This window comes from Talpa europaea (genome assembly GCF_964194135.1).
Source record: "Talpa europaea genome assembly, chromosome: 11".
Classification (NCBI taxonomy): Eukaryota; Metazoa; Chordata; class Mammalia; order Eulipotyphla; family Talpidae; genus Talpa; species Talpa europaea.
The window spans coordinates 94,058,146-94,080,809 of record NC_140078.1 but is presented as its reverse complement, the minus strand read 5'-3'; the positions used below and the strand labels follow the sequence as shown (position 1 = coordinate 94,080,809).

General features: G+C 44.8%; 1 protein-coding gene across 1 annotated transcript in view; it reads left to right on the top strand.

Moving 5' to 3' along the window:
* The window catches only part of CPNE4 (copine 4), a gene marked incomplete at its 3' end in the record, with an annotated part of 335,804 nt that extends 324,110 nt beyond the window's left edge, over window positions 1-11,694 (top strand). The window contains exons 13-16 of the mRNA XM_084247517.1: window positions 2,251-2,302; window positions 4,589-4,722; window positions 8,059-8,295; window positions 11,560-11,694. Coding sequence (XP_084103643.1) covers window positions 2,251-2,302; window positions 4,589-4,722; window positions 8,059-8,295; window positions 11,560-11,694 — 558 coding nt within the window. The remainder of the gene's footprint in view (window positions 1-2,250; window positions 2,303-4,588; window positions 4,723-8,058; window positions 8,296-11,559) is intronic.
* Between the last annotated feature and the right edge of the window lie 10,970 nt (window positions 11,695-22,664).

Genomic DNA, 22,664 nt, shown 5'->3' with positions numbered 1-22,664 from the left:
TGTGTCTGCCTACAGGGCAGGAGACAGATGCTGGCAGTGCCCTCCCCAGAGCTGTCAAGCCAGGGGCCTCCCCTCCTGTGCCCGTGCAGCAAGAGGGAGTCCATCCCCTCATTACTGTGGGGAAGAGCAGTGGATGGGATGAAATGTGTCTTCCTGACCTGTCCTTCTTGTTTTCCTTGTATTCCACACTGACCTCTCTCCTGGGCATGGCTATGGAGTTCTAGAAGCATTTGTTGGAAATAGGGCAGATGGGGAGGAAGCGTAGCAGACAGCAGCTCTCACCTAATGAGTAGACATCGTTAAAGCCACAAACATCTTCTGTTGGACATATTTTTTTATGTCCTAAGCAATTTCATAGTAAGTGTCAGATTTCTGTCTTCTCTGGAGAAACTGAAAGCCCTGGCAACACTAAGATTAAAGATTACATATAAGAATTAGCCAGAGCTGAGAAATGCATACCCTGGGGAGCTTGGGGTCCTCTGTTCCAGAAAGAGGACAGGGCTTCTTGCGGCTGGGTTACACTTCAGTCACCACCAGTCCAGCTGGTCATGCATGAGCATCCCCCACCACATCCCAGCAGGTAGCCAACCATCCAGTCTCAGCGTGGCCCAGCAGGGCTGATGCGAGAGTGTCCATGCCCCATACTCCTGGCCTTCCTCTTCTTATCCATGACAACTGCCTGCTCCCTTTCTGCAGACACTGTTCCCTAAACTCCTCCTGCCTACCTCAGCCTTGACCCCACGCTGCCTGTCAGCTAACTCAATCTCTGCTGCCCTTCCAGCCCTCCCTCTCTTATCTTCATATGTGCTCCCCAAAGCCTTTCCAACACCCCCTTTTTCCGGGCCCAATTTTCCCTGTGTGCCAGACAGGCACAGATGGTTCAGCAGCACAGGCATCCCTGGGGATTTTACGCGGTCGCCACCACTCACTTGCCTGGGATAAAATCTGAGTTTACCTTAAGCAGAGACCTAAGCACCTCTTAGTCTACACTCTCCAGGAACAGACCTTGACACCACAATTTGGATGCAGGTAGTTTGTTTGAGAGTTGAGCAAGCTCAGCAGGTGGGTTGGTGGGAGGAAGGCAGCACAGGGTAACTAACAAGTCAGTTACCACCACAGTAGCCAAAGCTTAATCCTGCTGTGGAACCCTGGGAGACAACATAGAAAACACCCAGGTCCCAAGAACAAGAGACCTGGGGTGTCGATCTACCATCTCCTGTCAACCCCCGATTCAGGTGACTCCGAGGGGCATTAATGCCCCAACTCTTTCAGCCTATGTTTTGGGCAGGCAAAGCAGGCTCTCGAGGCTGGACAGAAACTGAAGGCCAATAAAGCAGAGAAGGTGGTGGGTAGTGGGTGGTGGACAGTCAGTTGGCTCACCTGGAAGTCTTAAAGGCAAAGAAATATGACCCAGGCACAGCACTCTGGCCTCCCAATAAGAAAAGAGAATCTTTTTAAGCATAAAGTCCTATTTTCTAGTCCCCAAGAGAACCAGAGCCAGAAATAGCCTTTGAAATAAAAGTCTCTGGAAAATTCCAAACAAGCCAATGAAAATGTTTGGATGCCCAAATATCCCTCTTGCTTCCTCAGGTTTAAAAAGGTCTGGTAGGACCTTATCCATAGGACCTACCAGAGAGAGAAATTTGGAAGACTGCAAGTTTTTTTTAAAGGAAGATGACCATGTTTATTAATTTATTACTTTGCCGAAAGTAGAGAACAGTCCATTTTACCTGTGTACACTGGAAAGCCCCCTGCCCTGTCACTCAGCATATCATACTAGCATCACTCTAAGTGTCAGCCACTTTGCATGGAGCCTTTATAGTCCTTAGTACACTGAGCAGACAACTTGGAGTTGCCTTTTTCTTTTCTTTTTTTTTTTTAAATCACTGGGTCCAAATAGAACTTAGCCAAATCTAAGCCTCCAAACTGGCCAGTTCTGGCTGGAAGCTATTTGGAGTTAACATTTTTCTGAAGTCTTTTCTTAGATTTTTTTTTTATATGCCTTATTCTCCCTCCTGCCAGCATTTATCTGATTCTAGAAAATCTGCCTGTCACCTCAACTCCACAGGGAGCTTAGAATTCACCCTCCATCTCAGATTGATTGTGTAAAGGCTTAAAATGGTTCCTGCTGCTTTACACATAATGAATGTAATGGGCATTTGTTTGCAAACTCTAAACCCCAGCGCCTCCTTACTGGATTAAAGTTCTAATTCTCCTTTCTTCCGTTTGAAAATTTTAATTGGCGTCTAGGTCTCTCATGACTTCGCAATCAACTTTAATGAAGACAACCCAGAATGTGCAGGTAAATCACCACAGCGAGAAAGCCAGCAATTCAAGGCCCTTTGTACCTTCCCATCTTAACTTCTCTCCTCTGAGACCAGAGCACAGTCACAGCAGAGAAGTAGGCTTTCTGGGTCCAAGCAAACCAGGCTCCAAAGGCAAGACTGAGCCACAATACAGCAGAACAACAAGATCTGGAAAAGAGAGGACACAGAGGTGGTCCTGAGCTCCCAGCAAGAGTGCTGATCTGGATTCTGGATTCCTCTGGCTGGATACCTGGGGGGAGTTTGTCCTGATGGGCAGGAATCAGATAGCATTCTTTCTGCTTTGCAAATTGTCATTTATTTTTCACCACTTTCTCAGTGAAGGTCTAGGGACAGGGAGAGATATGGGGACTAAGTGAGGCTTCTAGTGTGTTAGCAGAGGTGGGGCTGGACTCAGTGATTTCAAGAAAGCAGCTTCATGCTTTGTGCCAGGACAACCTTCTCAAAGGTTTTGTGTTCTGTTGTCTCCAGCTAGAAGTTCCCCAACACAGTTCCACAGAAGGATGATGGTGAAGCAGTGATGCCAACTCTGATGATAAGTTTGATTCTAGAATTTTTCCTGCTTTCTAAATAGCAAATAGAGCTGTGGACATTTGTTGCTGTGAAGCTTTAGATGTCTCCATAGTGAGGTAGATAGAAATGCCCTGTCTCGCTTCCTTCTTGTCAAGGTTAATTCACACTCAGTGGGGGTGTGCCAAGCATCCACCAATTTCTTTCACAAACACGGCACTTTCCTATAACCATAATCACTGGTCATAACCTGAGACCCAGTCTCTGTTCTGCCACTTTTTCCTCTCGTGATCCCTCACCCCAATTCCACTGTGGTTTAGATTTCCCTCATACCCAGCCATCCCCACTCTTAAATGATAATAATGGTTTTCCACCCAAACAGAAAGAAACACACACCCTATTGTCCACCTGTTCCACGTTCTCAGACTTCATCTGCCTGAAACTTCAGAAAGGAAAATCAACCTTGTTGGACAAGAGTTCAAGAACCATAAGAACTAAGGAAATTCTGCTGAGCATCCCTTAACCTCAGGACCAGGCAGCTTATGAATTTGGTGTTTGTCCCTAGAAAAGCCAGCTGTGGGGCAGGACAAAGGGGAGCCGAATTTTCACTGAGGTGGGAAGCGTGTTTAAGGGCAGAATGGAACAGAACTTGTCCCTCCAAATACCCAAGAACTGCTTGTGGGGAACAAGCTCAGGAAGGGTGAGTGTGTCCCTCTGGCCAAAAACAGGACCAGTGTGCTGTTTCAGGGTAGAAAGGGACAAGCTAACACAGAGGAAGGCGCGGAGCTGCTGAAAAAGGCCTTAGGAACCAATTGTCACTGTGGGCCATGATTACAACTTGACCCAGACAGGCAAAAGCCAGGAGGTGCTGGGAGGAGCCCCACAATCAGACTGCCTATGACTTCCTTGGCTCATGTGGCTTCAGGACAGAAGTCCCTCTTTTAATGAGGGGTGACCATGACGATAAGACTCGTTCATCTGGACACCACAATCTCCTGCGGGTGAGGGTGGCAGATGCGTGCTATGCTCGGTGTCACATCCAGACCAGCCTCAAGCTACCTAAGGGAAGGAGTCACTGGTCCTGCCCCCAGGGGCCTCCCCTCTGGGGCTATGGCCTTGAGCATCGGGACTCTTGACAGTGGCAAATAGTATACACTCGAGTCCAGGAACAAAGTGGTGTGAAAGCAGGAGGAGTGTGAAACTGACCTGCCCGGTGGCTGAGGACAGACCCCTTTGGCCCCGTGAGCCCTGGCCTGGATCCTGAGTCCAGCACTCACTGCTGTCTGACCCAGGGCACATCTGCTCATCCCTCTATGCCTCTGTTTCTTCACCTGGAAAATGGTTGTAACATCTATTTCATTATGTTAGGAGGATGAAATGAAATTGCAAGCATAAAGTAAGACCCTGGGGCAAACAGCCCTATTATATAATGTAAGGGTGATCATGAGATGTTTCTGGAAATGACTGCTTTTGCTTGAGCCTTTAAATCTAATGGTTTCAGCAGGGGCGTAGGCAACCACCCTAGCAACGTGGTTTATCTCAAGAACATACACGTGGTATTTTTATTTTCATGGAGGTAATGGTTTTCAATGCTATCGTACAGGATTCAGAGATATAGGATCCCACCTCAGAAGAACACACCATGGTATCAATGAGGACTATTTGGGGGGATGGCCTGCCTTATTTGTATGCGTTTGGTGACAAATATATTTGAGGGACTTTTGCACGACTGATCTTTGCCCCTTTCGCCCTAGGAATTCAAGGAGTTGTGGAAGCCTATCAGAGCTGCCTTCCTAAGCTCCAGCTCTACGGCCCCACCAACATTGCCCCCATTATCCAGAAGGTGGCCAAGTCAGCATCAGAGGAGACCAACACCAAGGAGGCCTCGGTAAGGAGAGGGGTGGCCCCTGACCTGGATACAGATCACGGCGCACACCCCACTGTGGTATTGCTACCTGTATAAGTGTAGACAAGTGACTTAACTTTCCCAACCCTCAGACTCATCTGAAAAATGGAAATTATCATGCCCATCTCTGCTGGGTTATTGTGAAATGTCCGCCACATTGAGTGGGTACTGGAGACATTCAACAAGGAAAGCTACTATACTCACTGGGATACAGGTTAGATCCATCGTATGTTCCTGGAAAGAAAAAAAAAAAACTGTTCAAATATAAGATTGCTTTTCTGTGTACCCATACCGCAGATGGAAGCAAAGGAGAACTCTGCTCCCTAGTGGTCAAGCACAGCAACACACAACACCACTGCCAGGATTTGTTTCACATTCTATTGGTGGTTTTCTCAAGAACAATGTTAACTGTGGCCATAAAACCAGAGTTTGATTTTTTCCCCTAATATTTCACAGTTAAGTAGATGACCACAATAATGTGTGTTTTATCATTTTTATAGATATCAATATTTCTTTTTTTAGATTTTTTTTCAGATTCAGTAGAATATCATTGATGTCCGAAATTTTCTCTATATTTTTATTCTTAATCCCAAGATACTACACTTGCATAAAGAAAACACATACTACTCCCTCATCTTCCATCCCCACCTCATCCAAGCGGCTTGCACTTGTCCATGTTCAGGTCTTCCCTCAGCTAGGGTGCATAGTGGCATGATGCCAGCCTCTTGCAAGCTGGACAACATTTGATTACCTGATTACCTGAGGGCGTTACCTCAGCAGCTGCACCCTCTCTTTCTATATCACCTCTGCTTCCCCTTCCCACTGAAGGTTCATCCCCACTAGATAAAAAAAGGCGCTATCCTATCTCCTGTTTAAGTTAAAATCTCTCCCTTGACAACAACTTACCCTTTTAACTACTGTCCCTTAATTGACTCTCCTTTAGAGCAAAATTCAAAAATTCAAATGAGTTGCCTATACCTACTGCCTGCATCTCTCCTCCCACTGGTTCCTCCACCCACACCAGTGACTTTCCTCCCCAACCTTCCTCTGAAAATTACATTTGTCCCAGTCAGTACCACCTACCTTTTGCCAAAACCACAGACCTCAGGCCAAATTTCAATGCTTTCACAGATGCAAGTTAAGGAATAAGGGTTGGACAAGATCGGTATTTCATTTTAGCATTTAACATTTTTGTATCACCAGAACTTCTGATTCAGAGTTTTCGAATGAAACCTTGTTCAGAAACTGAAAATATAAAACAGATTTTAGAAAACCAACTGTTCCTGCTAAGTCTTGGCTAAGGGATGGGGTGCAAAGTTATCTGTTTCCTTTACCCTCTTTCTCCCCAAGAGCTTCCTAGAGTTCATTTTGAAAACTGAAGAATCTTAGCTCCTCAGGGGTAAGGATGCACAGGCATAGCAGAGATCAGGGCTGATATGGCTCTGGATTCAGAGCGGATATAAGTCACGGTGAGCTTCAGGGCATCACTCATTCCCCAAGGAACCTCCCTGGAAGATTAAGTCAGAAAGCAGTGCAGGAAGCCTCTCAGCTCAAAATCCCTAAATAAAGTCCCCCAGGGGCCAGGAACACTGGTGCTTTTCACCTATTCTTTGAAGTCATTGGTCCAGGACCCCGACTGTCACTGCTTATTCAGGGTTCTACCTCTGGGGCAGGCTGTGCCAGGGACTCTGTGACTATGGGATTTTCTCCTCAATTTTGTGGGATTCTTCTAGGAAGAAAAAAAAATGCTCTCCTTTTCTAACAAAACCTCAGGTACATTGGAAGAGTGTAATATTTCATCGTGAGTGTTTCCTCAGCCTGACTTTGGACTGTTACTGCTAGCGTTATTGGAAATTTCCATCAGAGATTTGACCCGACAGTCGGGAAACCTATTACCTTTAGCTAGATGAACCCTGAAAGGATCAGATTCTAAAACCCTGACAATCTCTCTCAGGCCAGGGATTCTTAGCTCTTTTTGTTCCATGGACCTCATTAGCACCTGGTAAAGTTCATAGACTTCTCAGTGTTTTTAAATGCACAGCACAAAATATATTGTAAAATAGACCAGTTATATTGAAATACTGTTAGCAAAATATGTTAACATGTAATAGAGGAGCATCAGAGACACAGTAATAAAGTGCTTCTTCTATTAACATTAAATTATGAGACCCAGTAGCTAATCTGAAAATTATGTAATTTCTAGTAGTGTTGAGTACAAATGCTATATTGAGATATTTGCAGCAATCACATAACAAGGAAATTTCTTTGATTTCGATTGGTGACTAAGTCACGAGAACAGCTAAAACTAATTTAATTTTTTACATATATTTATAATTGGAAAGATGATAAATCTCAGTTAGAGGTTAATGAAAAGACATAAGGAATTTACCCCAAGTTCGTAACTGGCTTAAAATCTTCCAGCAGCCCACAGGCCCACATTGAGACTCTTTGCTCTCGATCAGAATATAACGCGAGTCCCTTGTGCAATTGAAAACTCTCTAGTAGCCACATTTTAAAAAGTGCAATGAAAGGAAAAAATTAACTGTATGAATATATTTTATTTAACCAAGATAACCAGTCTTCTCATCTTAACCTGTACTCCATAGAAAATAATTCTTAATGACACATTTCACTTTCTGTACTGAATCTTCAAGATCTGGTGTTTATTTTTTATACTCATATCTTCCTCATTTGGATGCAAGCTTATCACAAATGCTTGGTCTCTGTATATGTATTTACATATTGAGAGTTGAAAAAAGTAGATCCACAGATGTGACTTGTTGCAAGCATTTACAAGGTTTCCAATGACTGGATCCAGTATCCATTTTTAAAATTTAAATTAAAATGAAATTAAATTTAAAAGTACATTGCTCCAGCCACATTTCAAGGGCTCAAAATTCCATGGAGTCAGCAGCTTTAGACTCTTAAAAAAAAAATCTCCAAGCTAAGAGCACCAAGCTAATGATCTCCTCCATGCCAGTTGAGCCATGAAGAGGCTGAGATCAGAGCAGGGAAGGCTTTCCCTGGATCTCAGGATGAGGGCTGGTGACCAGTGCTCCCAGCCTTCCCGCTGCCCTTCCACACTGTACTTTGTGGCCATTGCTAGTGTGGTTAAAAAGCACCCACGATTTTACTGTGCCTTTAAGCCCCTCAGCGCCAACCATAAAGCCCTTAGGACATTCTGCATTCTAGACTCAAAAAAGTCTACCCTCGCCATTGCTGCGGCCAGTGTGCCCAGCAGCACCCCATGCGTAACTTGTATCAACCTTGTCTCCCCGCCTCTGCATCCCCTTGGTCACCGTGTCTGGGCAACGGCAGCAATACTTCATCCTGCTGATCCTGACCGACGGCGTCATCACAGACATGGCAGACACCCGGGAGGCCATCGTGCACGCCTCCCACCTCCCCATGTCGGTCATCATCGTGGGCGTGGGCAACGCAGACTTCAGCGACATGCAGATGCTGGATGGTGACGACGGGATCCTGCGGTCACCCAAGGGAGAGCCGGTCCTGCGAGACATCGTGCAGTTCGTGCCCTTCAGGAACTTCAAACATGTACGCATGCCCCGGGGCTTCCTGTGGGAGGGTGGCCCCCTGAGCTCACCGTCACGCAAGCTCACCCCCACATGCTTCTGCAGCAGTCACACAGAGCTGGCCAGTGTGCGGGAAGCAGAGCTCCACTGTTGGAGAAAGAAGTGTGACCCGAGCTAGGGAAAAGGCGCCTGTCCCCTAGGCAGCCAGCAGCGGGCTGGCACTTGCCCTGATCCAGGTGACTTAGGAGCACTGTGCCACTGGGGCTGCCATATGCAGTGGGGCAGGCTGCCCCTCCCCAAGAGTGCCCCACCAGAGTAGCAAATGGAAGCCAAAATCAGCCTGGGTTCTCCTTGTTAAGCCATGTGCCCTGGTCCTGCCTGTGTTTTATTTGGCAAAGTATATTTTCAAATTGACAGGAACCTAGATGCTCGATGGATATCTGAGAAGTAGCACCAATGATTTCTCTAGTTCAATAATTAAAGACCCAGAACAATGACCAAGCTACTTCAAAGGCAATAGGAAACAGCTGATTAAGGTCAGTGGGGAAATACTGGAGTTTCCTAAGGCAGATTCAAAGCTAATTAATGGCCAAAAGCAAGAAACAAGCAAACAAACAAAAACCTAGACATAATCTTTGGATTACTTTCCCTGCGGAACAGAAACCTGACCAGTTTTCAACAGGCTAGCATCTAGATTTGCATCTTTGGCTCTAATCAATAATAAATAGTCAAGTAATGTTTCATTCCCTCAATGGCCCTAAATCCATCCCACTAGACATAGATGTCAAAAAAATATTCAGGGACAGTTTCTGGTAATTTCCAATTTGGGGATAATTAACTCCACCAAAGAAGAGGAGCCTTTAAAATTTCCACAAAGCTCTGCACCTATGGAGCTGAAATTGTCCAGGGGGTGCCCTTCTCCTACAAAGAAACCTCCTTCAGCTGTGTGGGAGTCCCTGGGGTAAGGGCTCACTTGAGGAAGGGACCTCCCAGCCCCCCAGCATTGCTTCTGGACAGCAGGAGTGGAGTGAAGAGAAGGGAAGCAGCCTCCTGTACCAGGAGGCATGTTTTGGGCAGCCATTGTGTTCACGAGTGAACTGCTTCCTCACGTGACACCCATGGTGCAGAGGAGTAAGCATTCTTGCAGATTTTGTGGTTCTGCCCCATTTTATCAGCCAGGAGGAACCACATCAGTGACCACCACCCAGAACTTACTTGAGTGAAGGTCACTCCTTAGGAGAGTCATAAACTCCTTAGGAGAGTCATAAACTCCCCCAAATATACACACATACACCCACATGCACATATACCACCCCACACACCCCACACATATACCATCCTTACACACACCTCACCACACCCACATCTGTGTGCTAATGAAATGCCACTGAGCCCTGCACGGTTTGGCCAGTACCAGGCCTCCTCCTCTTCCTTAAACGCTCGAGGAGTGCCTGCTTTGTGCAAGGCCTGTGCTTGGCACTGGATCATAGTAAGAGAGCAAGCCCAGGGGCCAGGCCCCAAGGAATTTCCTAGAAAATTGCATGGTTGGGAGAAAGGTGCCAGTAGAAAAGTCCCATACTAAGCAACCCAGGGGTGGCTAAAAAGAGCTAGAATATTAACCCCACATGCCAGGTGTAAGGGCAGGACTGGACACGGTGCAGGTTTTCTGATCCCATGCAGACCGGGTAAAGGAGGAGTCAGAGTCCTCAGTAGTTTTGCAGGTTTTTTATTTGGGGTTCACCAGGCATATGGCAGGCAGGGGTGCTGGCTGGGGGGCTGGGAGGCTGGGAGGCTGGCAGGCCTCCCAGCCCCCAGCAAGTCTTCACTCTATCTGGGCTCTCTAGCGTTCGTTCTGCTGCTTCTCGGCTTCGGCTTCGGCTTCGGCTTCTACTGCTGCTGCTGCTGCAGCACTGGAGGGAGTCTGGGCAGGGGCTGTGAGCAGGTTGTCGAGGGGCACTGGAGACGAGGGCAGAGCCTCATCAGGCCAGAGCAGTGGGACACAGCTTGGAGTCTCTCTCCCGGACTCCAGCTAGTTGGGGGTGGGAGACCAAAGCACAACATCAGGAGCTGGGCCTCCCTGGTGGCACAGGTAGTGAGTCTCAGCACTATCAAGCTATCGGCAGCCACTGCAGCACGAGTTCGATTCCCGGCCAGGGAGCTACCCACATGGCACAGCAGTCCTCTCCTGTCTCGCCCACTGCTCCCCTCAGCAGTGTATTTCAGTAGATCTGCCTCCACCTGTTCTGCTCCCCACTCTGTCTCTGTGAATCTTCTCGCCCCCCGCCACGCATCTCTGGCCTGTATACCCCAGCTCTTGTATGCATAAATATATAAAATAAATCTTAAAAAAAAAAAAGAACATCAGGAGCAATTCATCCTCCTTATCTTTGCGGATTTCAAATTAGATTTAAGGACAATTTCATTATCCAAACTAATCTACTGTAAATTCAATAAACCATAAATAAAACGGAAGGTAGGAGCTGGTACCTTTCATGTAAGCCATGAGGCCTCTTTTTTCTGTTCTGCATGATGACTCAGCGCTTTGAAGCAGACAGGGCTGTGAGCTGTGTGTCTCTGGGAAAGTTACCTAAACTCTCTGTGCCACAGAGTTTCAGCTGTACAGAGAGGCCAACAATAGGTAAATTGGAAGATTAGAGGTGGTGCTGGTATTAAGCTTAGTGTAGTGCCTGCCTGTGTTGCCAGCAGCTTTCATGCTTTTGTCTTGTTCCCAACCTACCCGCCCCTCACCAGCCCTGCTCCCGCTCCAGAATCACTAGCGTGGATATGCAGAGTGGGAGAATCGTGTAGGAACCATGCTGTCTAGGACAGTAGCAAATAGCTACATTGGCTATTTAAGCTTCACAGTTTTAAAATTTAATGAAATTTTAAAATCCAGTGCTTCAGTCACACTAGCCATATGTCAGAGGCTCACTGGTCGTGTGGGGCTGGTCACACGGAGGTATCTGGAATTGAATGCAAATCAGAAACCAAACTACAGGATAGTCCTTTCTCTCCTCCAGTGTTCACCCATCTTCAACTGTGAGTAGTTTTATTTTTTAAGACAAGCATGAAGTAGTACAATTATAAGAGTAAAGCTCATTTTCCAATAATCTGACATTCTTGCTTGAAATTGCCCCTCAGCAAAGAATGAATGAATGAATGAATGAATGAATGAATGAATGAATGAAACCAGCTGCTCAGAACAGGACTCAAGTCTTGGAGGCTGAGTCTAGATCAACCCTCTTAGCCAGGCGTGAGAGTCACGGCAATTTCTTCTTCCCTGCAGGCATCTCCAGCTGCCCTGGCAAAGAGTGTGTTGGCAGAAGTACCAAACCAAGTCGTGGACTATTACAATGGCAAAGGGATTAAGCCAAAATGTTCATCAGAAATGTATGAGTCTTCCAGGACACTAGCTCCATGACCTCCACACACTTTTACAGAGTTCTGAAGTACTAATCCTGCTAATATTTAATACTTCTACTGCTCCTGTACTTAAAACACACACACACATTTAAAGATAGCACGTTTTGGTGATTTTTAACTAATTGACAATTTTTTTTGCATGTGTAGCCCTGAGGCCTGGATCTGTTAAGCCTTGTATTGTTAAAGACTTTTTACAAAGAAACACAAATAATTATAACTTACTCTTTACATTACAGCATGTCGCCTTGAAATAAAATGGTATCTGTATCTGTTTTTATACAGGTTTGTTGAAATTTTGCTAAATTTCTTATTATCTTTACACTGTAAAGCATTTTGAAACATTTACTGAATGTTGATAGCCAAAATACATTTGGTTTGATCTGCTACAGGATGAGAGACTTTTCAAAATGGCAGATGCATGGACTGTATTTTGCATGTTTAAAATAAAATTAAAAATCCCACATTGTTTTTGCAATTGTTATCTATAATTCCTCCCTGCTGAGAATGGTGTCTCCACTGAAGAGGTTTTCCCAATTAGGTGGTCTTCTGGAAGTGGGTCTAGGGCACCTGGCCCAGTACCTCTCAGACTTTGCTGTACCCCCAAGTCACCTGAGGGTCTTATTAGGATTCAGACTGTGATGCAATAGGTCTGCATGGGCCCAAGATTCTGCATCTCTAACAAGGTCCCAGGTGATGCCAGTGTAATCTTCAGATGGCATGAAAAGTAACGAGGCTCCAAACCTTAGGGCGTAATGGTTGAGACCTTCCAAAGCAGGGCAGCGACTAGTCTGCCTGAGAACGGCACCTCTTCCCACAGTAGCACAAAGGTCCTGCCTGTCTCAGAGGTAGGAGTAGAAAGTAATGAGACTGATTCCAGAAGCTGCACACCCCAAATCAGTCTCACTGCTTTATATTCTCACCTCTTTTTTAAACAGACCAGGGAGCCTCCTACTGGCTGGCCCCCGCCCCCTAAAAGGCAGCACCCCACTCCACAGCATGAGTGGTTCCATTCTTTACGTCCACCCCCAGCAGTGCTAAAAGAGTCTTTGGTGGAACCACAGCGATGGACGTTGCCATGGACCTGCAGTGCGGCTCCCCCACACCTCTGCTCCAGCAGGTGATCTTAAAGCATTGTGTGGGGCTTCTTTGCACCTCTTTTATCTCTCCTGAGAGCAAGCTGTCAGCAGAAATGCCTGGGTTTACTGTTTTGAATAGAGGTATTTTGTTTTGATATAAACTAGCCAGTCTTGAACCAAAAGAATGAATGTTCTACTTGTATAATCTTCGCGTAGAGAAACAACCAAGTGTTCCGTAGGCATAAAGGCCCAAGATAGAACTTATTTTTGGTCACAGAGATGGCAAAGCAAATCACAAGGCAACACAGATTTGTCTGTTGTTTATTTGTCGAGGGGATAAGTGTTAACTAGCAAATCAAATGCCTCCTATGATTTCTTTTCCAGTGTTATGATTATAGAGCCTAATCTTGCAAATACATGTCAGACAAATGCACAACATTTTGGGAATGATGGCAAAAATGTATGACTGAAAAAAAAAAAACACCAATATTTAAGCTGTATTGTTTTCTGAATAAATTGGGTACTTACGGAATTTTTCCTAAGAGTTATAGTCTTGTTTCTCTTTCCAGTTTCCAGAACAGTGATTTATTTCCCTGGCCTCAGATTAGGAATCGCTCTTTCACAGTGCCACAGAAATATGTGGGCTGATGTTTTTAACAAACAGAGAATTAATATATGTAAGCCCTGTCCTACAGGAAAATCTGATGGTTGTCAAGGAGGATGTGAACTTTTATATCTATATGCCTGGAACATAGTGAGTACTCAATAGATGCTTAATAAATGCAGAGATGATTAATCCAATCAATGAGTGCATGAATGGATGAATGAATGAATGAACTTGTTCACGTGACTCATCTATTTCCAATCCATTGTAGATTAACATTGTGACTTAAGTGTCTGACTGTCAATCAAAATGATGCACCATGTCATTCTGAAGTATGTTTAGGGTCCATTCATGTCAGGATCCTGGGGTTGACAAGGACAGAGCCCAGTTGGCCTTAGCAGAACCTTAAAGTAGTTTACTGCCCTGTTTAACCAGACTCAAATGCAGCTCAAAAGAATAATAATAATAATAGCTAACAATCACTGAGGGCTTATTGTGTGCCAGACGTGGTTCTAAATACTTGGTAGTTACTATCTCATTTATTTTTCCCAACAGCCCCGTAAGATGGTATTATTACCCTGCTTTCAGAAAACCAAGACACAGAGAGGTTAGGAACCCAAAGTTTACTCTATCAAAAGCCATAGTCAGGTTTGAACACAGACACCCCCACCTAGCCTCAACTTACCATATTAGGTCACAGGTTAGCAGGAGATTTGAGAACAAGAGCCTAAAAACATGACCTCTTCCTCCATTTCAGAAATGCCTCATCTGCTGGCCTCAGCTTCATGTTCCAGGTTCCTGGCCTTTGTTATGTACAGCATCCCCCTGGGGGAGATGAAGATTCTCAGGATACAACCAAGTCTTCCCAACTTCCTGCCATCAAGGAGACCATGTAGGTCAGACATTGCCAATACAGACAGCTGCCAGCAGCTGAGTGAGCCGGGAGGGGAGGAAGAGGAGGAGCAGGTCTCAATGGAGGGAGCTAAGGGGTAACGTGTGGTGAGGGTGGAGCAAAGCCGGGATGCGTGTGCCCAGAAGAGGCAGCTGCTGCCCAGCTCCAGGGCCCACACACGAATGTGGAGTCAAGGTCGCCTGTCCATCCAGTTTTTCAAGAGAACCCAAAAATCTGGTATTTCACGTAAAATCTGCCAATTTATAAGTAGAGAAATGTCACTGAAAATCCAACTATTGGTTTTTTTTTTTAATTTAAATTTTATTTTTATATTCCCCATACAAATGCAACCCCCTTATTTTGACCCCAAGCCCTCCTTTCCCCGCCCCCCCCCATAGAGTGTCTCTGGTTCATAGTTGTTTGTTGATTTTGATTTTCACTTTCTTATAGTTATTCATTTTCCTGGTCCCTTATTTAAGTTTTCTAGATTCCTGCTATGAGTGAGACCATCCGGTATTTTTCTTTTTCTTTCTGGCTTATTTCGCTGAGCATGATCCCTTCCAGTTCCATCCATGTTGCTGCAAATCGCATGTGTTTATCTTTTTTGAATGCTGAGTAATATTCCGTGGTGTATGTGTACCACATCTTCTTGATCCAGTCATCTATTTTTGGGCATTTGGGTTATTTCCGAAGCTTAGCTATTGTAAATAGTGCTGCTATAAACTATTGTTTTAAACACTGCTAGAGCCAAATTGTATGTGTCCAATGAAAAATACTTCTGGGCTCAAGTTGGCTTTGCGGTGCCAATTAGCGCCACCACCCCACCCACCGCTGCCCTCCTCTAGGCCTCTATCAATAATATTCCTCCTCGGGCCTCCCCTGGTGGCGCAGCGGTTGAACACTGGGCTGTGGCCTCTGCAGCGCCGATTCGATCCCCGGCCGCCAGGCGAGGGTCCCACATGGCACAGACCTCTCCTGCTGCCCGCTGCTCCCCTCTGCAGTGTATTTCGTCACTCTGCCTGTTCTGCTCCCCGCTCTGGCTCTGGCGGGTTCTCTCACTCTCCCGCGCTTCTGACTGTGTCCAGTGCTTGTGTGAATAAATGAATAAATCTAAAAATAATAATAATAATAATAATCCTCCTCAAATTCTTGAGGACCCAAAAGAGATTTTTCTTTCTGTAGTTGGGATCTATTGAGATTTGCTACATTAGATGTTGAATCTGGAAATATACTGATTCAGTTACATAATAGGAAGAAATCCATGACATGCAAACATAAACAAAATACTTTCATTAAAAATTATATTTTCAAAACCAGAAACTAGTCAGTAGGACTAGCAGCAATTGTGTCAGGCTTAAGAAAAGATTCTCATATCTGCTTCTGCGTTCAACCTGTTGTGAAATGAAGAAAATCTATAGCCCTGTGTGGCTAGGTAGTGGTAAAATGGGCATTTTTAGCCTTCTCCAATAATTGTGCTTATTCTTCTTTTTACCACACCAAAACTTCATGAGGGTAGTTTCTTAAAGGTTAGCTGCAGTGTGGATTATGAAATTATATCAGTAAACCTTGCCTGGCATTTTCCACGGTCCTTTTACTTCAGATATGATTTTTGGTTTTTTTGTTTGTTTTATTTTGTTTTTGCATAGAAGAACTGGGGTGTAGACCAGAGGTGTGGGGAGGGGGGGTGTGGGGAGCAAGTGAGAGGATTCACCAGAGACAGAGCGGGGAACAGAACAGGCAGACTGACTGAAATACACTGCCGAGGGGAGCAGCGGGCGAGACAGGAGAGGTCTGCTGCGCCATGTGGGTTACCTCCCTGGCCAGGGATCAGTCTCAGGCCATAGCAGTGATAACACAAATACTTACATAACCCCAGACCACCAGGGAGGCCCCCAGGTGTGATTTTGCAAAATCACACATTGTTAATTTGGACAATATTGAGCCACTGGGCTCTTGGGGTGTCCAAATGCTTACTTTACAATATTGGAAAGTAATCATAATCTTTTGCTCTATAATATCACTACCAATCTCATCAGACAGTGTAACTATCTATTAAATGGTGGTGGCTGATTCAGGTTTTCCAAAAGTCTGGTCATTGCTAGAAAGCTCCACTGTTGTCACTGGCAGCAAATGACGCCAGTTGTTTTTCTTGAAGTACAAACTTCAAGAACATTCTTTCCCAAATGCCCACATCTGAATAACTCTAGTTTATCTGTCAGTCTTTTTGTTAAGTGAAAATGGTGTCCCATGGAGGGGGCAGGGAGCAGCGAGTTCAGATCACCACCAACAACCCAAGTGCTTTTTCTGGAAACAACCAGCTAAGGCTGGGATATAACAGCCACTTTCGGGGCGGGGTAGTGCGGGGGGAGAGGGGAGGGGCTTTGTGTTTTGTTGCCCAGCAGATGAAAAAGACACAGACTCGTGAATCATCAAATTTAATAAAACTAATCATTTTTCTGCTCCATCAAGAACATTTTTCACAAAACTGTCTATTCTTCCTTGCAAGTGTGTGACAGTGAAAAATGAACTAACCTCTGGTTAAGTGTGCAGTGACCTCCGTGTGAGCTAGAACTCCAAGTTGTTTTGTTTATAACATTGTCTTTTATCCTTTACCTCCCTTTTGTTTATTTTTAATTTAATTTTATTTGTTTATTTTTAATTGAGGAAATATTGGGATGCCCCATCAGGTATTACTACCGGAGTCTTACCCTCCGTTGTACACCATTGGGGCAAATGTCCACACACTGAAAAAGACAAATGACATCTTAGTGTTACTATGGGAGGTCTTTGCCTCCCAGCCTCCCTCAAACACTGTCAGGGAACCACCCGTTGAGAGGGGCTTGTTCTAGACCACGTGACATGGGGTGTATTCCTTTACTGTTTCTGCCAAACATCCCCACAAGTTTACAGGCTTAAAACAGCACGCATGCGTTACTGTGTGGCTCCTGTGGGTCACAGGTCTGGGGCCTCAGCTGGGGCGCTGCTAAAGGTCTCATAAGAATCAAATCACAATGTCAGCAGGACCGCAGGCCTTACTAGATGCTCTGGGAAAGACTCTGCTTCCTAGCTTATTCGGGCTGTCATTGCAATCACAGTTCTGAGGTCTCTTTTCCTTGCTGGCTGTCAGCTGGGGGGCTTGAGAATTGGGGAGGGGCAGCCTTTGCTCCAAGAGGCTTTCCACATCCCTTTCATACTTCCCATATGGCTGCTCCAGCACTGGTGGGTGAGGTACTTCTCAAACATTGAATCTCTCTGACATCTGTTTTTAAGCTTGCTGGGATTAGATAGAACCACCCAGAAAATCCAGGATTCACTACCCTAAGTGCCATATAATCATAAAGCCATCTGCAAAGCCCCGGTGTCATGTAACATATGTGGGCTTGGACATGTTTGAGGAACCATTCTACCTGCCATAAAGGGAATGTAGGGTATTGCCAGATGATTCTAGAAGGAAATGTGAGGGTTTGAGAACTGTCAAAGGACCGTGCATGGAAACTGAGGGAACAGGATAGAGGTAATGGGGGATTTTACATGAATTGAGATCTCATGTGAAATACCAGATTTTTCAAATCTCTTGAAAATTGGAAGGACTGGCTGTGTTGCTCACATGTGTCCCCTGGAGCTGGGTGGCAGCTGCCTTTTTGTGGACATAGGACTGGCAGTTACCCTTCATCTTCAAGAAGAGAATTGGTTAAGGCAAGGCAGCTCTCTTCAACTAAGGAAACTTCAGAGAAGGTCAACTTTGGGGCTTCTGCAATTGGAAAAAACTTTTAGAATCTAAAGGGGAGAGCTGGGTTTTTATTCAAAATTCCATGACACCTGGCATATGTCAAGTACCCAGACACTGTAACATTTCCTATTAATATTCTCATCATCTCTTTATTCTTTTTAGTTTTATTTATTTATGTATGCATGTAAGAACTGGGGTATAGACCAGAGGTGCGGGGAGTGAGAGGATTCACCAGAGACAGAGTGGGGAACAGAACAGGCAGACTGACCGAAACACACTGCTGAGGGGAGCAGCGGGTGAGACAGGAGAGGTCTGCTGCGCCATGTGGGTTGCTCCCTGGCCAGGGAATTGAACTCAGGTCATAGTGGTGATAGTTCTGAGACTTAACTCCTAAGCCTCCAGGGAGGCCCTATTACCATCACGTATAATTCTTGTTACAATCACATCCCCTTTAGTTTAAATCTTTATCATCTGTTGTCTGGGATTTAAAAGAAACTTCTAGCTTGTTTTCTTAATCTCTATTGCCTTCCACTAATGTGTTCGGCATACTCCGGCCAGAATGCTGCGTCAGTCTGAGCATCTCACTGCCCTGCTTCAAATCCTTCAGTAGCTCCCCACCAATCTCAGAATAAAACAGCTTTTGAGTGAGGCCCTGAATATAACACGCACCTGACTTTCATCATTTGATACTTGGCCGCTTTTTCCGCCCACCTCACTCCACACTGCTATCTTACAACCCCTTCGTATTGCACCTCTAGAAACTTCCCCCATCCCACCTCTGTTAACTTCCACTTATTTCTGAAATCCCAATTCAGTGTCATTTCTCCAAAACCTTCCAGAGCCCTCCAGGCTTTGGCCAAATATCCCTCCTCCTTCCCTTTTCACCTGCACCTATCTCTGCCAGAACCTCTCTCTCCAGCTAGAACCGTATACTCAGGTTCCAGCTCTCTGACTCACCTGGGTTCCCTTCGGCCCTATTGTTGACATTCAGCACATAATGAGAACATGAGGGATAAATCAGTAAGAGGAGGCGCCCTCTTTTTTGCAAGGGGAACCAGGTATATATGATAGAAACTTGCCTGCATCTGCTGAGAAATGCAGCGGCTGAGCACAAATCACATTCTGGTGCATTAACTTCCATTACACCGAAATTCTCAGTTTTAACACAAAGATTTCCGGGCAGATGCTATTAAGTACAACAAACTTAGAACACAAGAGAATGTGACCAGTGTCATAAGGTTTATGTAATACTATTACATAATCAGATGTCGCCAAAATTTTTCCAGCCTTTTATTAACAACCCCAACAGAGCAGAGTGATGGGGAAAATGCTTTGGAACTAGACAAGAGATAGTGTTCCGCAAGATAGTGATGACAGGAGGATCTGCTTTAGAAAGATTCATTTTGTTGTACATGTTACATTGTGTGAGTATTTTGTGTGAATTTCATGACAACGAAGAAAACATAAGTTCTCATACCCCAATTTATTTGATTAGTGGGCAGTCTAGTCCCTCACCAGTTTCCTCTCCCAAACCCATCCTCACTGGCCACTTGAACAGTCTCTCCAGGTTTTTCTACTAATCACCTCCTCCCACATATTTCTGGGATGCTGCATTTTCCCTTAACTCACCCCCTGCCCCACTATAGACATGGCCTCCCTGCTTCATTCCCCAAAGCTTGTCCCAGAACAGACACAAATGTGTCCCACAAGCTTGAACTGAACCAAGGAGATTTCCATGTGAAAGAGACAGCCTCAAAGTAGATTCCTTGTTCAGATGTGTGTGTGCGCAACCACATATGTAAAAGTAGAGATTTATATCTGTGTGGCAACAGGCCCAGAGTGGTCACCAAACTCCTGAGGAGTTGGTGCAGAAAAGGAGAATTTCTGCTTATTTTATATATTTCTGAGTATTTGAATTTTTTCCAACGAGTATATTTTACTTTTAAGTCAAGGGGAGGAAAAAGACAATGTTTTGACATCAAAGAGACTTGGATTGAGTATAGGTGAAATAAAAGAGGGCCTGAACTAAGGTAAAAATAATGGAATATAGAGAAATGTGGGGGAAAGTGCTATTTTCTCAAAAGATGGTCTGTCAAGTAAAATACTTCACAGTAAAAAAAAAAAATGAGCCTATTTAAAAAAAAAAAAAACTGGATAGCTTGTTTGCTCTAAGAGCTCATGAATTATAAGATGCATCATTCATTGAACAACTCTTTGGAGAAAGAGAAACACTTCATTAAATACCTACAAAAATTTCATATTGCTTACAATAGCACACATTTATCCCCCAAATCCCATTCTCCTTACTTCTTCAGTCAAAATGCACCTAAGCTTTCTTTGTAGTGTGACTTTAAAGACTCTTCTGCCATTTGCATCAATACAGAGCCCTGCAAAATAATGTTGGTATTTGTAACTCTGCTTGGGCCCTGCCTTTTTTTGGGTCTTTGGGTTGAATAATGTAATTCTGAAGTTTACCCAAGAACATCGAGCTTCTGTATACATCTCCTGTCTGATTAAACTTACAGTGGTTTCTAATTTTAAAGCCCAGTGTGGGTTCACAGAGGAGCACCAGGCAGCCACGCCATTCCTGTCTCTGTGACCCAGGAGCACGTAAGAGGGTCCTCAAACTGCAGCCATGTTGACAGAACAAAAAATACATTTTACCAAAAGATAAATTCAGCTTCAAGTTCAATATGATGAATAATTTCTCTCATCTTGCCCAGGACTTTGCAAAAGAAAAAAAAAGTAGATTCAAACTTACATTTTTTTTTTTCATAGAGGAAGGGCCCTTTTCTTTATGCATATATATGTGTGCACATTTAATTCATTAGATTTAACTGTTGTTGAATTGAAAGCAAAAATCAAGGTAGGCAGGATTCCCTCTATGATAGCAGAGACTGTTTTTCCCATATTGTTCCTGATGACCAGGGACAGATTTCTTTAAAAAAAAAAAAAAAAGTAATTTCCTTCATAAATGATTTAAAGGTATTGTATATTTCAGAATGAAGGCCTTTTCTTCCCTCTTGAATTTTGAATGCTTTTTCCAAGTAACATTAAAAAAAAAAAAAAGGACCTCCTGCATTTGTGAACAATCCAGATGTAAATCCTTGGCAACGCTTGGCAATCTGCTGGGACTGCAATCCTTGCAGCAGAGACAGCAATCAGAGCCCTAAATGTCAAGCCCGGTGGACAGGACTGCGGGATATTAAAAAGGTGTGCACCCGCAGGGGCTGAATTAGGCTGAGAAAATAATTTCATAACCTAATTCATTGAGAGTTTAATATGAATCAAATGAATTGAAAGTGACTAAAATACCATTCAATATAACCACAACCCAGAAATTACCATCCTGTTTTGTCTCTGTCCCCTTATTTAATAGCCTCAGCATCAGAGCTTAGCCGAGCTGCCCTCCTGCAAACCGCAGGGTAGCCCGTATGTGCTCGTAGCCATTCTGTCTAGGAGAGTCAGCGACCGATCCTGTCATTCAAGGAAGGCAGCAGAGTCCTGGTGGTCACGAGCCAGAGTTTGGGCATACATTCCCACAGAATGTATATGTAGTTGTGTTCTCGGACCCTCAGAGACCTCATCTGTGAAAGGGGGAAAATCCTACTTACCCCTTAGAGTTCTTAAGGCTTAAGGAGATAGTATCTAAAATATTGAGTTCAACGTATATTAAATGTGAAGGGTCTGTAAGGCATTCTTTATAGCATGAGGGGCAAGATGTGTAACCTAAAAACAAAAGCATGCATAAAAAGGTAACTAGACTGAAAAAAAGCAAAATCCTATAGCATTTCTGGGTCCTCCTCACTGCGACCCAGCTCTGGATCAACCTGTGGCCTGAGTCTGCCGAATACTTCAAACCCGAGGCTTTTGCTGGTGCTGTCAGGACCGCTGCTCTCCTTTGATGTGGCTGCACTGAGAAGCGAGGCTGTGCAGTGCCTGCAGCCTCCTGCCGCCCCCTGGGGATGAGGCCAGAACAGAGGAAGCAGAACTGAGAAGCAAGAAGAGCAAAGGAATAAGAGAGCATTTGACAACCTCAGGCTCTGGATCCTCCCTTGCCTGAAGCTAAATATGCAGAATTTCCAGCCACCAAAGCCCACACCTGCCTTCTCAAGTCATCCAGTTGAAGGTTAACTTCTGTTGCAAGCTGCCAAAGATTTCTAAGGTAGCGGGGCCTTGGACAGAGGAAGATGATGGCAGTGCAGGGGGAGAGAGAGAGGCTGCCCCCCAGCCAGTCTTCCTCTACCCCCACCAGTCACAAAGGGGACCCATCCCCCTACTCCCTTGTGGTCCCTGAGTCCATTAGGGATGAGAAGTATCTAAATGAATATGCTATTGCTCCTCTATCAATATTTTATGCTAAATATTCTGCTTTAAGACCTTGGAGAGTGGGTTCATTTCTGCTGGCCCTGTAGGCTCAGCACACAGAGAGCAGATGGACGTGGCATTTGGAACATAGAGGGTGCTCGGGCATTTGTGGAAGGAAGCCAAGACCCTGCCCATTCACCGACCTTTACTTCACTTCCTGAAATAAGATGGAAAAGAAACAGATGCGATACCAATAGTTTGTTCCCAGATTGGATAAAAGCATTCCAGGGCCACGAAGGAGCAAAAGGACAGGCAATTTTAGGGCCCCTCCCAGTGCCTCGCCTCTGCCTTGGGGAAA